This window comes from Macaca fascicularis, chromosome 2 (assembly GCF_037993035.2).
Source record: "Macaca fascicularis isolate 582-1 chromosome 2, T2T-MFA8v1.1".
Taxonomy (NCBI): Eukaryota; Metazoa; Chordata; class Mammalia; order Primates; family Cercopithecidae; genus Macaca; species Macaca fascicularis.
In genome coordinates, this window is record NC_088376.1 from 81,653,764 (window position 1) to 81,670,890 (window position 17,127).

At 39.7% G+C, this 17,127-nt stretch overlaps 1 protein-coding gene and 1 non-coding gene across 51 annotated transcripts in view; one reads left to right on the top strand and one right to left on the bottom strand.

Annotated features, from left to right (window-relative positions):
* Positions 1-17,127, bottom strand: part of PHC3 (polyhomeotic homolog 3) — a 94,318-nt gene that overhangs the window by 54,741 nt on the left and 22,450 nt on the right. For 30 of the 50 annotated variants that reach the window (XR_012430845.1, XR_012430830.1, XR_012430834.1 and 27 more), the window contains exons 5-6: positions 7,637-7,795; positions 4,037-4,135 (exon numbers count right to left, since the gene is read on the bottom strand). The exons of 12 other annotated variants lie outside the window; for them this stretch is intronic. Coding sequence is in view for 12 of the 38 variants with exons in the window: in XM_005546357.4 (XP_005546414.1) it covers positions 4,037-4,135; positions 7,637-7,795 (258 nt within the window). In the remaining 26 variants the exon portion in view is untranslated. The remainder of the gene's footprint in view (positions 1-4,036; positions 4,136-7,636; positions 7,796-17,127) is intronic. 8 more of the 50 variants (XR_012430837.1, XR_012430838.1, XM_074031382.1 and 5 more) reach the window with 2 other exon arrangements.
* Positions 8,392-8,498, top strand: LOC123571987 (U6 spliceosomal RNA). Its single transcript, XR_006696344.1, has one exon. It is a non-coding gene; the product is annotated as a U6 spliceosomal RNA (small nuclear RNA).

The window sequence follows — 17,127 nt, forward strand, 5'->3', positions numbered from 1 at the left end:
GCAATCCTCCTACCTCAGTTCCCCAAGTAGCTGGGACTATAGGCCCGCACCACCACACCCTGCAAATTTTTTCTATAGATGGGGTTTTGCCATGTTGACCAGGCTGGTCTTGAACTCCTGAGCTCAAGCAATCTGCCAGCCTCTGCCTCCCAAAGAGCTAGATTACAGGTGTGAGCCACCTCGCCTGGCCTATAAATTCTTTAAGTGGTTGCTTTTCTCCCTTCACTATTAGTTACCTGAAAGTTAAGAACCAACTTTGTGACTCATCTTCAGACAATGCATAACAAAAAGAGTAATTAGTAGCTTGTGGTATCTTATTATGTGGCAGGCACTACGTTAAGTACTTTATTGTTTCATTTATTCCTTATAACAACTCTGAGCTGCAAGCAACAGCTCCGAGAGTAGAGCTGAGTTGTTTTAAGGAGTAAATGAAACAATTCAGTAAATGAAACATTTAGTAAATGCTATCAGACACTTCTATTTTAATTTATTAACATATTTAATCCTCATAGCAACCTTATGAAATATATAATAAATGTTATTTTATTTTATATAATTGAAACTGAGGTGAGAGGTTAAGGACTTGTAACAATAAAATGGTACAGCAAGTATTTGAACCCAGAGATTCTGGCTCCAAAGTCCGTATTATAAACACTATGCTATCCTATGAATCTGGCCAAAATCAATCTGGCTGGCAAACGTTGCTGAAGTCAGAATTTGAACCCAAGTCTTCCTATCCCCGACTTCTGCAAAAAAAAAAGTACTACTTACTGAGTGCCTGTAATGTTCTATACACTAAAGATATATATTACTCATCCTTTTCCCCTACAAATATGAATGAATATTAAAGATGTTTGGCAACTTGTACAAGTCATACGATAAATGATTGAGGTAGGAGCTTAAGTCCATATAGAACTTCATACATGTAAACTGAGCAGCAACTTCACTCCTAGCTCCATGCCACTTTCCTAGTTTTATTTGTGTCTTTTTTCTTACATGGTTCCAATTTACTTTCTAATGTTTTATTGTACACATCTTATAAATGAATTAAAATATTAGTTGGAACAAAGTCAAATATAAATGAAAAATAAAATTTAAAATGTTCTGGAAGTTGACGATGGTCTAGCTCTATTAGGTTTCATAAAACCAAAAGAAAAGAAAAGAAGATCATTATTTCAGGCTGGCACAGTGGCTCACGCCTATACTCCCAGAAGTCTGGGAGGCCGAGGTAGGCAGATCACTTGAGCTCAGGAGTTCAGGACCAGCCTGGGCAATATGGTGAAACCCTGCCTCTACAAAAAAAAATACAAAGACTAGCCAAGCATGGGAGCACACCTGTAATCCCAGCTACTCAGGAGGCTGAGGTAGGAGGATGGCTTGAGCCCAGGGAGGTCGAGGCTACAAAGAGCCATGATTGAGCCACTGCACTCCAGCCTGAGTGACAGAGTGAGACCCTATCTCAAAAATTAAATAAATAACTAAATAAATCAATCAGTTAATTTAAAAAGATCATTACTTCAACAAATTCATTCCAGAAACAAAAGTTTAGAGTTGAAAGTTCAGTGGCAGAATTCTCGCCTGCCACGCGGGAGGCCCAGGTTCGATTCCCGGCCCATGCAGCACGCCCTCCCATTCAGAACGGGCGCAGTGGCTCAAGCCTGTAATCCCAGCACTTTGGGAGGCCAAGACGGGCGGATCACAAGGTCAGGAGATCGAGACCATCCTGGCTAACACGGTGAAACCCCGTCTCTACTAAAAAAATACAAAACTAGCTGGGCGAGGTGGTGGGCGCCTGTAGTTCCAGCTACTTGGGAGGCTGAGGCAGGAGAATGGCGTAAACCCGGGAGGCGGAGCTTGCAGTGAGCTGAGATCCGGCCACTGCACTCCAGCCTGGGTGACAGAGCGAGACTCCGTCTCAAAAAAAAAAAAAAAAGAAAGAAAAACCTTAACAATATGGAAAAAAAAAGTCCAATAAAGTTAAGAAACTGTAGAGAATCACTGGGCAAGTTAGAAGAAACCTGAAATGAACTGACCATCATCTTTATAAATTAATACATGAAAATCAGCCTTTATTTGTAAATGCATATACAGAGGTTTTATCAAAAATACCAAGGATTATTATTATCTCATTTTTTATTTTTTACCAGAAGATTGAGAACTATTATATTATAAATAAGAAGTCAATGATGACCCTAAAATATCCATTTCTGCCATATGCAGTCTAAAATATTCATTATGAAGAATACCAGAATACAGCAATATCATGCAAAGTAACATTCTAACTCAAATTGTTTTCATTTAAAATGTATTCATTCTAATTCATTCTTATCAAATTTATTGAGGTGTAACTTACATACAATAAAACAAAACAATGAGTTTTGACATATGTATATACCATATAATTACTACCCCAAGATACAGAACATCACTTTAACCATGAAAGTTCACTCATGCCCGTTCCCAATCAATCTCCCCCTACTTTTTACCCCAGATACCACTTATCTGATTGTTTTTCACTATAGTTTTGCCTGTTCTAGAATTTCATATAATGGAATCATAGAGTATGTATTCCTTATACCACGGTTATTTTGCTAACCATCATGTTTTTAAGATTCATCAGTATTTCTGAGCAGTATTCCACTGTAAGAATATATTGAGGCTGGGCGTGGTGGCTCATGCCTGTAATCCCAGCACTTTGGGAGGCTGAGGCAGGCAAATCACCTGAGGTCAGGAGTTCACGACCAGCCTGGCATGGTGAAACCCTGTTTCTATTTAAAAAAAAAAAAAGAAAAAAGAAAAAAAAAATTAGCTGGGTGTAGTAGCACACGCCTGTAATCCCAGCTACTCGGGAGGCTGAGGCAGGAGAATCACTTGAACCCAGGAGGTGGAGGTTGCAGTGAGCTAAGATCGCGCCACTGCACTCCAGCTTGGTCAACAAGAGCAAAACTCTGTCTCAAAAAAAAAAAAAAAAAAAAAAAAGAATATATCAAAATTTGTTTATCCACTCAGCAGTTAAAGGACATTTGGTTGTTTCCACTTTGGGGCTACTCTGAGTACTGCTGCTATAAACATTCGCTTGCATGTTTTTATGTGTTTTCACATCTCTCAGGGTAAACATAAGGAGTAGAACTGCTGAGTCACATGCTACATGTATGTTTCACTTCATGAGGAATTGCCAAAGTCTTTTCCAACATGTGGCTATACCATTTTACCCTCTCACCAGCAATGTATGAGAATCTGGATGTTCCACATTCTCACCAATATATAGTATTAGCAGTCTTCTTTGTGTCAGCCATTCTTGTGAGTGGATGGTGATACTCACTGTGGTTTTGATTTGCATTTCTGTAATGATGAATCTCATTGTGTCACCCAGACTGGAATCCAGTGGCACTATCATAGTTCCCTGCAGCCTCAATCTCCCAGGCTTAAGCAATCCTCCTGCCTCAGCTTCCTGAAAAGCTGGAATTACAGCTGCACAGCACCACAGCTAGCTAAATTTTTTTATTTTTAGTAAAGACCGGGTCTTGCTATTTTGCCCAGGCTGGTCTTTAATGCCTGAGCTCAAGCAATCTTCCTACCTGGGCCTCCAAAAAGTGCTGGGATTAAAGGCATGAGCCACTGCACCCGACCAATTTTTAAAATTTTAAATTTGTCTAGTTTAATTCACTTTCAAACTTAAAATCCTTCTTGACTTAGTTATTACATAAGGAATACTGCAAAGCAATCTAAGCAAAAGAATATATCTCACATGAGAAATAAATCTGCTTTATGATAAAACTAAACACAGAATGTCATTAACAAAAAGTCTCATTAACCTTGACCAACCAACGTCAAATAACCTAAATATCTGTGTTTAATGGTATTATAATTTTAACAGAAAAAACATTTTCTTGAAGTTCTATTTTATTAAATTTCAATCTGAAATGCATGACAAAGAGCACTGAAACCATCAGTAAGTTAAACACAAAAGGAATGCTTAACTTTAACCTGAAGATCCAGATCTCAAGTAACACATTATGAAGCTAGACAAGCTCACCTGAGTAGCTGCAGACTGACAGGAAGATGACGATGACGACGAGACAACAGGAATGTCAGACTGTACAGCAGCCACAGTGGTAGCGGGTGTGAAAATCAGCTGTACAGACAGAAAACCAAAAAAATACCCTAAGACAAAAGAACATGTCCCACACACAATGTGCAGCAGGCAAGAGAGACTGAAATTTGTGACAGAAAGACAATGCAGTTTAGGATTATCTCCTCAGCAAAAGGTTTTACATGACAAAGAGAAGTTTCTGATAATAAGAGAACTCAAAAAACATCATAAACATTTTTGAAACAGCTCATGATTCTGATGAGTGCAAAAAAAAGCAGTACTCAAAAAAGAAAATATATTTTGGTGATATGAAATTCTCAGACCAAATTGTGTCTCAAATAAGCTATTATAGTTAAATTTTTCCTAGCTCAAAACTACTGTGGCAGGATTCCTAAAATGGAAAGTTAAAGTAAACAACTACAGTCACTATTTTGGAACACAAATTAAATTTCAGTGAGAAACAAAAAGAAACACCAAAAAAGCCTTTTCAGTCCTCTTTATCATAAGGATAACTATGCCACATACTACACTCCAATATTTCACTCCGCTACAAAGGATCTATAGGGCAAATCCAGGTTGCCCTTTCATTTTAAAACTATTTGTAAAGAAATATTCATTCTATGGCCTGGCGCGGTGGCTCACGCCTGTAATCCCAGCACTTTGGAAAGGCCAACGCAGGTGGATCACTGGAGGTCAGGAGTTCAAGACAGCCTGGCCAACACAGTGAAACTCCATCTCTACTAAAAATACAAAAATTAGCCGGGTGTGCCTGTAATCCCAGCTACTCGAGAGGCTGAGGCAGGAGAATCACTTGAACCCAGGAGGTGGAGGTTGCAGTCAGCTGAGATCACACCACTGAACTCTAGCCCGGGTGACAGAGCAAGACCCATCTCAAAAAAAAAAAAAGAAATATTCATTTTAAAAGTAAATGCCACACCGGTCAAAATTCAACAACAAAAGAGCCTGCAAAAAAAGCTTCACATCAAAAAACAAAAAGACATTTAATGTTTTTACTTATCACCTTCCTTTCTTTTCCTTTTTTTTTTTTTTTTTTTTTTTGGTGAGACGGAGTCTCTGTCACCCAGGCTGGAATGTAGTCATATGATCTTGGTTCACTGCAACCTCTCCCTCCCAGGTTCAAGCGATTCTCCTGCCTCAGCTTTCCGAGTAGCTGGGATTACAGGCATACGCCACAACGCCAGGCTAATTTTTGTACTATTAGTAGAGACAGGGTTTCACCATGTTGGCCAGGCTGGTCTCGAACTCCTGACCTCAAGCGATCCGCCCACCTCAGCCTCCCAAAGTGCTGGGATTACAGGCGTGAGCCACTGTGCCCGGCTCAATTTTTTTCAATATTCAAACAAACGCCATTAATTTCTTTTTTCTTTGTTTTTTTGAGATGGAGTTTTACTCTTGTTGCCCAGACTGGAGTGCAATGGCGCAATCTCGGCTCACCACAACCTCCGCCTTCCAGGTTCAAATGATTCTCCTGCCTCAGCCTCCCGAGTGACTGGGATTACAGGCATGAGCCACCATGCATGGTTAATTTTTTGTATTTTTAATAGAGACAGGGTTTCTCCACGTTGGTCAGGCTGGTTTCGAACTCCCAATCTTAGTGATCTGCCCGCCTCGGCCTCCCAAATTGCTGGGATTACAGGCATGAGCCACCACGCCCAGCCAAATGCCATTAATTTCTAAGGCAATACAATCCACTTAGAGATCAATCAATTCAATTTAGTAAATCTGACACTTGTTTCAAAGAACGTGTAAATACTTTATTTAAAAATTGTATAAATTATTCCATTCCTCTTGCTATCTAAGTTAAAATGTTCAACCAAAGACCAAAAACAATCAGAAAAATTAAATGACCAATTAAGTGACCTTTTAAACTTCAGTTCTTTAGTACACTAAATTTAAGTAAATTCAACAACAAAGTAAAATGAGGCCTCCATATCTATGGAGTTCGTCATTCAACTGTAGATCAAAGCAATATTCGTTAAAAAAAAAAAAAAAAAAGACAGCTGCATCTGTATTGAACATGTACAAACTTTTCTCTTGCCATTATTCCCTAAACAATATAAGTTATTTAAATGGTGTTTACATTATACTAAGTATTATACGTAAAGATGATTTAAAGTATATGGGAGGACATGCATAGGTTATATGCAAATACTATGACTTGAGCATCCTCAGATTTGAGTATTTTAGGGGACAGAGAGGGTGGGGCCTGGCAACAATCCACCACAGACACCGCGGGACAAATGGCATAACTTTCCTGAAAAGGTAATTTCCAGTACCAAGACCCTGAAAGGACTAAACCTAAAAAGAAGATATTCAATTTAGTTTGACCCGTATGAAACTGCTGATTTTAGAGTTCAAAAAGAGTCAAATAGCGACCATTTCAAATGGTTCAACCTAATTTTAAAGCACAGAATTAGTTAAATGATTGGAAACTTTGCAATTTTAGATTAAAAAAACTGAAGATCCAAGCCAGGTGTGGTGGTTCACGTCTGTAATCCCAGCATTCTGGGAGGTGAGGCAGGTGGATCACGAGGTCGGCAGTTTGAGATCAGCCTGGCCAAGATGGTGAAACCCCGTCTCTACTAAAAATACAAAAATTAGCAGGGCGCGGTGGCAGGCACCTGTAACCCCAGCTACTCAGGAGGCAGAGGTTGCAGTGAGGAGACATAATGCCACTGCACTCTAGCCTGGGCGACAGAGTGAGACTCTGCCTCAAAAAACAATAACAACAACAACAAAAAACTGGAGATCCAGGTAAATATTCAGTCCACTGGACAAAAAAGAATATAAATATATTAGGGACAATGCATTTGTCTAGCTTCTTTAAAGACATCAAATAAAATACATGTCAACCAATTTCTACATTCCTTAAAGAAGCTCAACAATTAAATTAGGAAATCAGTAGATACCCAAATACAGAATAACCAAATTAACATTCCTATATTCATAAAAGATCAAAATGAACTCAAGAACACAAATAACCTTGCAGAACTTGAGATGGGAATAACCAAAGTTAAGCATCATCTGGCAAACTATCTGGAACTCCAATATAGAATTCAGAAAATCCTAGGATACAAATTCTAACTTTAACAACGAAGTTTTTTTAACATTTCTATTTCACTAAATCTAAGTTGTCAAAAATAGGCAATGATTTCATGGACCACTGTAAGTACCAAGATGCCATCAGTCATAAAATGCATCCCAATTTCAGAGATGTTAAAATATGAAAAAAAGGTTTCCGATGAATTTGATATTAAAAAATAATCACTCTTATGCTACTGAATCTCTATTAGCTTTGCAACGTGATAATTACTATTTGATACCAAGAAGATTTATTAATTAAAAGTAGAATCTTTCATGACATAATGTACAAGAGCTGAAGGCACGCTCGCATGCACACACACACACACACAATTAAACATTTCTTAAATATTAAAAATACCTCTTATTGTATCAAATCAAGAAACATTTTGATCTCTCAAGTCCTTAAACACTGAAAAAATTTGGTAGCTCATATCTTACCATTTGAGCTCGGAGATACATTTGAGCTTGGCTTGCCGTTAGGGTAGGGGAAGTACTCCCTAGTAACATAGTCTGTTGGGTAATACTGCCGCTGGTAGAACTGGAAGCCTGGGAACGGCTTATTAACTGTGCAGGTGTAGGAGAAGTGGAGAGGTTGATCTAAGGAAGAAAACATATTAGGTCATAGGCTTCCATTTCTTGCTCCATGTTACTGAATTTCACACCGAGCTGCAGTCAGGCAATCAATGGTATAAACTATGGCTAAGGAACCCAAAGGAGAAGCCTTTATCTGTGACAGACCCCCTCAACTCTTTGGGCAATTATTTGCACATATGCAAACAATGGCATGGATTGGTTAGTAATCAGGGCAATTTTTATTTTAGATGGAGTTTCCCTCTTGTTGCCCAGGCTGGAGTGCAATTGTGTGATTTTGGTTCACCACAACCTCCACCTCCGGGGTTCAAGTGATTCTCCTGCCTCAGGCTCCCAAGTAGTTGGGATTGCAGGCATGCACCAGCCACCATGCCTGGCTAATTTTGTATTTTTACTAGAGACAGGGTTTCTCCATGTTGGTCAGGCTGATCTCGAACTCCTGACCTCAGGTTATCCACCCGCCTCAGCCTCCCAAAGTGCTAGGATTACAGGCGTGAGCCACCGCACCCAGCCACAATTTTTAAGGATAGCTACAATGTGTTTCAATAAGATTTCTAGCATCTTAAAATATCATTTCCACTACCTCCTAAAAATTAGGGCCAGTGCTCACTTCCGCAGCATAAACACTAAAATTGGAACAATATAGAGAAAATTAGCATGGCTCCTGCCCAAAAATAACATACAAATTCATGAAGCTTTCCATTAGTTTTAATAGAGGATTTTGTATGTTCTCAACACTAAGAAATGATCAATGTTTGAGGCGATGAATATGCTAGTTACTCCGATTTGATCACTATACACGGAATACACATATTCAAGTATCACCCTGTATCCCATAAATATATATAGTTATTATGTGTCAATTAAAAATAAAAAATAGAGCTAATGTTTCATTTTAATATTCCACATAACTTAAAACAGTCTAATCAACAGTTTATTTTGTCACATTCTGAGGAGTTTGTGAACAAAAATTATAACACAGATAATCCATTCACATATATAAAGACATACATGTAACACATAACTAGTGTAAAGCTGTAACTCAAAAGCAAGCAGAAGAAAATACAATTGCTACTACCTCAAATAGATGGAAAAATCCTGAATATTGGCTACAAAATTAAATTATAAACACTAAAGTTTAAAATCTCTGTTAAAGAATAAACTAGTGCATTATTGGCCGGGCGTGGTGGCTACACCTGTAATCCCAGCACTTTGGGAGGCCAAGGCGGGTGGATCATGAGGTCAGGAGATCGAGACCATCCTGCCTAACAAGGCGAAACCCCGCCTCTACTAAAAAAAAAATTTTTTTTTAATTAGCCAAGCGTGGTGGCGGGCATCTGTAATCCCAGCTACTCGGGAGGCTGAGGCAGGAGAACGGCATGAACCCAGGAGGCGGAGCTTGCAGTGAGCCTAGATTGCACCACGGCACTCCAGCCTGGCTGACAAGAGCGACATTCCATCTTAAAAAAAAAAAAAACCAAAAAACCAACGAACTAGTGCATTGTTAACCTCTAGAAGGATACATAAGAAACTGGTAACTGGTTGTATCTATAAAGGGACATTGGGCTGGGGTGGCTAGGGTAACAGGGAAAAGAAAAAGCATACTCTTTTTTTATCTAACTTTAGACCACATACATATATTACCCATTTTAAAAATAAATAATATTTTTGGCAAGGAGCGGTGGCTCAAGCTTATAATCCCAGCACTTTGGGAGGCTGAGGTGGGCAGATCATGAGGTCAGGAGTTTGAGACCAGCCTGACCAACGTGGTGAAATCCCATCTCTACTAAAAATACAAAAATTAGCCAGGCGTGATGGCACGTGCCTGTAATCCCAGCTACTCAGGTGGCTGAGGCAAGAGAATCACTTGAACCCGGGAGGCAGAGGTTGCAGTGACCCAAGATTGCATCACTGCACTCCAGCCTGGGCGACAGAGCGAGACTGTCTCAGTAGTAGTAGTAGTAGTAGTAGTAGTAGTAGTAGTAGTAGTAGTAGTAGTAGTAGTAGTAGTAATATTTTTAAAGAGAGAATAATATAATCCAACCCCAAATCATTTTTGTGGAACAAAGCAGCGAATACAATTAATAAATATTTTATTAGAAAAAAAGAAATTTTATTGGACTTCTTATTCAAGCAACAAGGCAGACTGGACTAATACATCCATGTGACCAAACAGTATCACTGAAATGCTAGATCAACATGAAAAATTAGAATATACAGCTGAACTCCAAAAGGGAGAGAAAAGCTGGGAGAGGGAAATTCTTGGTGACAGAAAGGAAGAAACTCAAAGCCACAGATGTCACCTCAGCTGACACCAAGGCAGTCTATAATAAGGGTATATTGGGCCTATAGAGCCAGAAGATCCACCTTTGTGCTTATTTCAGGGGAGGGCTACAAGTCAAATCCCTATTTTGAGCCAAAATCCTAAAAAGAGCTGCCCAATATGTAAAAAGGAGCTGGAAAAGCTCCATCCATACATTCTGAGAAACAGCAAAGCAGCTTGCATTTGCTCTGCTCCTAGTGGAGGCAGGGAAAGAAGGCTTACACCAGGTAGGGCTATGGAACCCACATCCATATTCCCTGTATGGTTCCATAACCCAGCCCAAGACATTAACATCTGAACTAACCCAGGACACTTGTTAAACTGAATGGTAACTGGAGGAAGCTGAGTGAAGTCTATATAGGAGGACCTCTCTGTACTACTTTTGCAACTTCCTATGATTTATAGGAATTTAATTTATAATTATTTAAAAATAAAAGTTTAAAAAACTATATAGTAGGCACATGAGAGCTGGTTGTCTGATTCTCTAAATGTATATATATCACATATTATTTTAATACAATATTTAAAGGTATAATTCAATGCATAAATACCACTAATACAATACAGAATTATTCTATAATTTGTTTTGTTTTGTTTCTTGAGACGGAGTCTCGCTCTGTCGCCCAGGCTGGAGTGCACTGGCGCGATCTCGGCTCACTGTAACCTCCACCTCCTGGGTTCACGCCATTCTCCTGCCTCAGTCTCCCAAGTAGCTGGGACTACAGGCGCCCGCCACCATGCCCGGCTAATTTTTTTTTTTTTTTTTTTTTTTTTTGTATTTTTAGTAGAGACAGGGTTTCACCGTGTTAGGCAGGACGGTCTCAATCTCCTGACCTCATGATCCATCCGCCTCAGCCTTCCAAAGTGCTGGGATTACAAGCGTGAGCTACTGCACCCGGCCTATTTTGTAATTTGGACCCTACTCCTAACACATCACTGAAACTGCCTTAACAATAGTCACCAACATCTAACTGACAAATTCAGTGGATTCTTTTCAGACCATTCCCTCTCAGTCTTCTTTACCAGCTCTTCTTTTGGACCCACTCCCAAAATGTTAATGCTCTGTTTTTGACACTTTTCCTTTTTTTTTGAGACAGGGTCTCCCTCTGTCACCCAGGCTGGGGTGCAGTGGAGTGATCACGGCTCACTGCAGCCCCAACTTCCTGGACTCAGATGATCCTCCCACCTCAGCCTCCTGAGTAGCTGGGACTACAGGCATGCATCACGACACCCAGCTAATCTTTGTATTTTTTGTAGAGACAGGGTTTCATCATGTTGCCCAAGCTTGTCTCAAACTCCTGGCCTCAAGGGATACCCCCAACTCAGCCTCCCAAAGTGCTGGGATTACCAGCATGAGCCACCGCACCAGGCCACACTTTTCTTCTTGAATTCCTAGATTATTTTATCTACTTCCACGGTTTCAAACAATTCAATCCTGATGACTCTTGATTCTTAACTATAACCCCTTTTTTGAAGTTCCAGATCCAAATACCTACAGAACACATCTTTCTGGGTATCTACTACCAGCTCAAACTTGGCATGCTCAAGCAGCAAACTAATTATTTATTCCTTTTAAAATAGCTTCTCTTCAAATGGCACTGGCATTTTCTAAAATTCTCCAAGACATAGTATCTGAAAGACATCCTGATGCTTCCCTCTCCTTTACCACACACACAAAAATCAGTCATGTGTCTTGTTTCTAATACACCTTTTTGTCTCCTAATTTCCATTTCGATTTTTCATCACTTAGTTTGAGACTCTGGGCCCATGTCATTTCCGGCTTGATTACTTTAATATCTGCAAACTGATACCTCTTACTGGAATCTTGTCCCCTTCTACTTGCCAGATAATCTTTCCCTGATTTTATTAATTACCCATTTAAGAATCTTCTGGATAAAGTTAAACCTTCCCTGACAACCTCTCTAGCATCATCTCCTCCCACTCCACACACAACCTTCCCATTACCCGTAGCAAAGTATCTGTAACATCACGATCTCAGTCCTCTATGGCACTGGCGATAATATTCCTGACTAGATTGAGCATCCCTGCCACCCCTACGCCCCAGCCCATCTGCAGCTACATAGTGAACAACTCGTTCTCAAAACTCACCTGCTCTAATAAGCTTTTTCAGGCATTCCCATATCCCAAAGCAGAACTGACTATTCCCCCTCTTTTTTGCCTAATTGTTACCATCCATATATTTTGGCATATACTTCTATCTCATCCTTCTAAATAATAATTTCTTTAAGGGTGGGGGCCATGTGTTATTCATCTTCATATATCCAGTATCTACAAAATGTCTTTATTCAATAAGTTTATTAAGTTAATTAATGTCATGTTGTTTTAAGGCATATTTCATATTTTAAGGCATATTCATGCAATATTTAATTAAGCTTTGCTCCAGAGATTAAATCACCAACAGGGAAAAACTGGACCTAAGTTTTTCTGACTCGTGTATTTTGGCATCTGGGGTACTTCTGTAATATCCTGATAACTCCCTAATTCATCTCTGCAGTAATAATACGCCTTGGAACTTTTTTTTCAGTTGGTGATTCTTTCGAAAAACAGTAAGAAAGAAGTGTACTCTTGGTAAGGATATTTACACATTCTTTAAAGAAAAATGTAATAAAAGTCTTCTTAAAAAAATAATTGGCTGATAGCTAACAAGCCTGACAGTGCTTTTTAAGGAAGTAGAGCACAAAGTACAAACAGAATGCTTTTATTTTTCTTAAAAAAGAAAAGAGGAAGAAAACTAGCAACCCCCTGACCACCTGTATTCTACTCTAAGTTGTGAGATCAAAGAACAAGTGTTGTGTCTACTTTTAAGTTCCATATAACAAGTAATATTTCAAAAGCAGCTATCTACTAACATCCAACTCATGAAGGCCAACAGATCAGTAGCCACCTCTGCAAGAAGTCCATCTCCCTAGCTAGCCTAACCACAACTAATAAGGCTCTCTTTGTTGCTCTGCTGACCTAAACCAGATGTCCTTACCAATTTCCATTATTTTCTCTGTCAGTTCCATCCCAACACTCCTAATTCCCTTTCACTGAAGACCCTTATCAATCCTGTCACTTCATATCTCAAGTCACACTCCACAAAGAAACTCACTCACTGAGTCTGATTACTGCAAGCTGTCTTCCCACTGACACTAATTCTAAGAGTCACCAGAAAAAAACAAGTCTGCCAGAAAAAGCCACTTAACTCCCAACCACCTGTTAGTGTCCTCAAAAGGAGTTTCCAACGAATTACTACCCATAGCTAAAGTCCATTTGAGAGCTGTTTCTACTGTTTGACTGATCAAAATCCATCAAGTATACCCTAAATAGAGAAATACTTCACATTAAAAGAATGATGTATCTGTATTCAGTGGCATTATAAGATTTTTATGTCCACTGCTGAGTAAAAAGGCAGCAAAATAACATGTAGAGTATCATTCATATAGTTACATACAAATGTATGTGTGTGTGTATACGTATCACAAACGTGAAAAACATGTTAAGAAAGATGGCCAGGCACAGTGGCTCATGCCTGTAATCCCAGCACTTTGGGAAGCTGAGACAGGTGGATAGCTTGAGCTCAGGAGTTCGAGACCAGCCTGGTCAACATGGTGAAAACCTGTATCTACCAAAAATACAAAAAATTAGCCAGGCATTGTGGCGCACACCTGTGGTCCCAGCTACTCAGGAGGCTGAGCTGGGAGGATCGCCTGAGCCTGGGAGGCGGAGGTTGCAGTGTGCTGAGATTGCAGCACTGCACTCTAGCCTGGGTGACAGAGTGAGACCCTGTCTCAAAAAAAAAAAGTTAAGAAAAATGACTGCATTGGATATACACACAATAATACATACTCATAACACGATATATGACTAGACTCAATATAGAAACACACACACCCATGCACCACTAACTGTGAGAACAGTCACCAAAATGTCAAAGGTATATATATAATGCCTTCTAGGAGTAAAATCCAGGATTAATTTTTTTTAAGTTTTTAACTTTTCTATGTAGGTATTAATTTTAGAATCAGAGAGGAAATGCTATTTTGCTCTTTAATGTTTACCTTAGTATATTAATTTGCTTTTATCATGTTAAAGCAGCTTATAAACAGTATCGCCTCATTATATAGTGGGAACTGCTATGTGGTACTTCAAATATTAGTAGTGTAAAATACTATACGAAAATTTTATTTTTATTTTATTTTTTTTAAGAAAAGAGATGGGGTCTATGTAGTTCAGGCTGGTCTCAAACTTCTGGGCTCAAGTGATTCTCCCATCTTGGCCTCCCAAACTGCTGGGATTACAGGCGTGAGCCACCATACCTGGCCCTATATGGAATTTTTTTTTCTTGAGATGGAGTCTTGCTCTGCTGCCCAGACTGGAGTGCAGTGGCACAATCTCAGCTCACTGCAACCTCCGCCTCCTGGGTTCAAGTGCTTCTCCTGCTTCAGCCTCCTGAGTATCTGTGACCACAAGCGCCCACCACGACACATGGCTAATTTTTGTATTCTTAGTAGAGACAGGGTTTCGCCATGTTGGCCAGGTCTCAAAATCCCGATCTGAAGTGATCGGCCCGCTTCGGCCTCCCAAAGTGTTGGGATTATAGGCCTGAGCTACTGCGCCCGGTCTTTTAAGTAGTAATAGCTATCCATGAAGAATTTTCTTTTTAAGAGACTACATGTTTTCTTTCTGAGACGGAGTCTTGCTCTGTCACCCAGGCTGGAGTACAGTGGCGCCATCTTGGCTCACTGCAACCTCCGCCTCCCGGGTTCAAGCGATTCTCCTGCCTCAGCCTCCTGAGTAGCTGGGATTACAGGCACTTGCCACCAGGCCCGGCTAATTTTTGTATTTTTAATAGAGACGGGGTTTCACCATGTTGGTCAGGCTGGTCTCGAACTCCTGACCTCGTGATCCCCCCACCTTGGCCTCCCAAAATGCTGGGATTACAGGCGTGAGCCACAGTACCCAGGTGAGACAGCGTGTTTTTAATAAATCAAAGAAATAAAATACCTATCCTATTTATTTTAGAAAAACATTACTTCTACTTTCTGCAATACAAGCTGGTGAAAATAAAACAAACATAAAAAACCTCAGTCTCCCAATGTTTCCAGATTTTGACATCCTAGAAAGAAAAGTTACAATGTCAAAACAATTAAAATATTCGAAATAATTTAAAATGTCCACCAACAGGGATGGTTACATAAAATAAAGTCCATTCACACTGTGCAACCTCACACAGCAGCTTAAGTGAGATTGATCTCTGTCAGCAAACATAGAAAGATCTCAAGACACACTGTTAAGGGAAAAAAACAAAATGCAGAATACCTGTGTTTACAATGTGTAAAAAAGAGTGCTAAATGCATATATGCACACTTCTCTACGACATATATGTCCATAATACATAGAATAAGATCTGGAGGGATATAGAACCAACTAAGAAGATGACTGAAAGGGAAAGGAGGCTTTAGGGAACTTAATACCTTTTTTACTTTTTCTGTACTGTTGGAATATTTTACAAAAATGCAGTAAAGCTGCTTGTGACCATACAGATATTCAGGCTACAGTTTTATCTCACACTAGTATTAGGTTTTGGAAAAGGCTTCTACACCCAACCACTTAAAATTATATTTTAAAGAATCCTTAAAAACAACGAGTTTTGAAGTCTAAAAAAAAAAAACCCTGAAAGAGATAATAAAGGATGAGGACACTAGCAGAACACTGAGAATGACTGATTATAAGCAAATAATCTTCTCTCAGGTAAATTTACATCCCATATATAACATAAATATATCAAATGGATTCTGATATGTGGCTGATGTGATTTGGACATTGTTTGAGAAAACTGAACAGTTTTAAGGTTCTTGATCTAAAAACAATCTCACTGACCCACTGAATATGCTCTTAGGAAATTTTTAAGAAGAAAATAACTAAAAATGTATACAAATATATATAATAAAATAGTCAATACAGGTTTACTTATATTAGCAAAAACATGGAAAAATTAAAACCACCAGCAAGAGAAAAGTAGTTTTTAAAAATGGTAGAACATTATACACTCATTAAAAATCATATTTACAACCAATAAATAAAGAAGATAATAAAGAAACAAACCATTTGCTTATCCCTCCTACTAAACCCCATTAAAATAGCAATTAATACAGTAAAAAAGGATTGAGGAACCAGACACATCTAGACTATCGGACATTCCATAAGGTAAGTTGACCTGAGCTCTTCAAATGTCACGGAAGAAAAAAAAGACAGGAAGCCTTTTTTATATTAAAAGGAAAAAAGAGTCTTCAATGCAGTATATGATCCTTTAAAATTAAATACTCAATGGGGGCCAGACATGGTGAGCCTAGATCGCGCCACTGCACTCTAGCCTGGGTGATAGAGACTCTATCTCAACAAAAAATCGAGGCAGGCGAATCACGAGGTCAGAAGTTTGAGACCAGCCTGCCAACATGGTGAAACCCTGTCTCCACCAAAAATACAAAAAATTAGGTGGGCACAGTGGCGGGCGCCTGTAATCCCAGCTACTTGGGAGGCTGAGGCAGGAGAATCGCTTGAACCTGGGTGGCAGAGGTTGCAGTGAGCCAAGAGCATGCCACTGCACTCAAGCCCAGGCGACAGAGTAAGACTCCATCTCAAAAAAAAAGAAAAAAGAAAAAAAGGGCCGGGCGCGGTGGCTCAAGCCTGTAATCCCAGCACTTTGGGAGGCCGAGACGGGCGGATCACGAGGTCAGGAGATCGAGACCATCCTGGCTGACACGGTGAAACCCCGTCTCTACTTTAAAAATACAAAAAACTAGCCGGGCGAGGTGGCGGCGCCTGTAGTCCCAGCTACTCGGGAGGCTGAGGCAGGAGAATGGCGTGAACCCGGGAGGCGGAGCTTGCAGTGAGCTGAGATCCGGCCACTGCACTCCAGCCTGGGCGGCAGAGCGAGACTCCGTCTCAAAAAAAAAAAAAAAAGAAAAAAAGAAAAAGAAAAAAAAATCTGATAGGCCAGGCACGGTGCCTC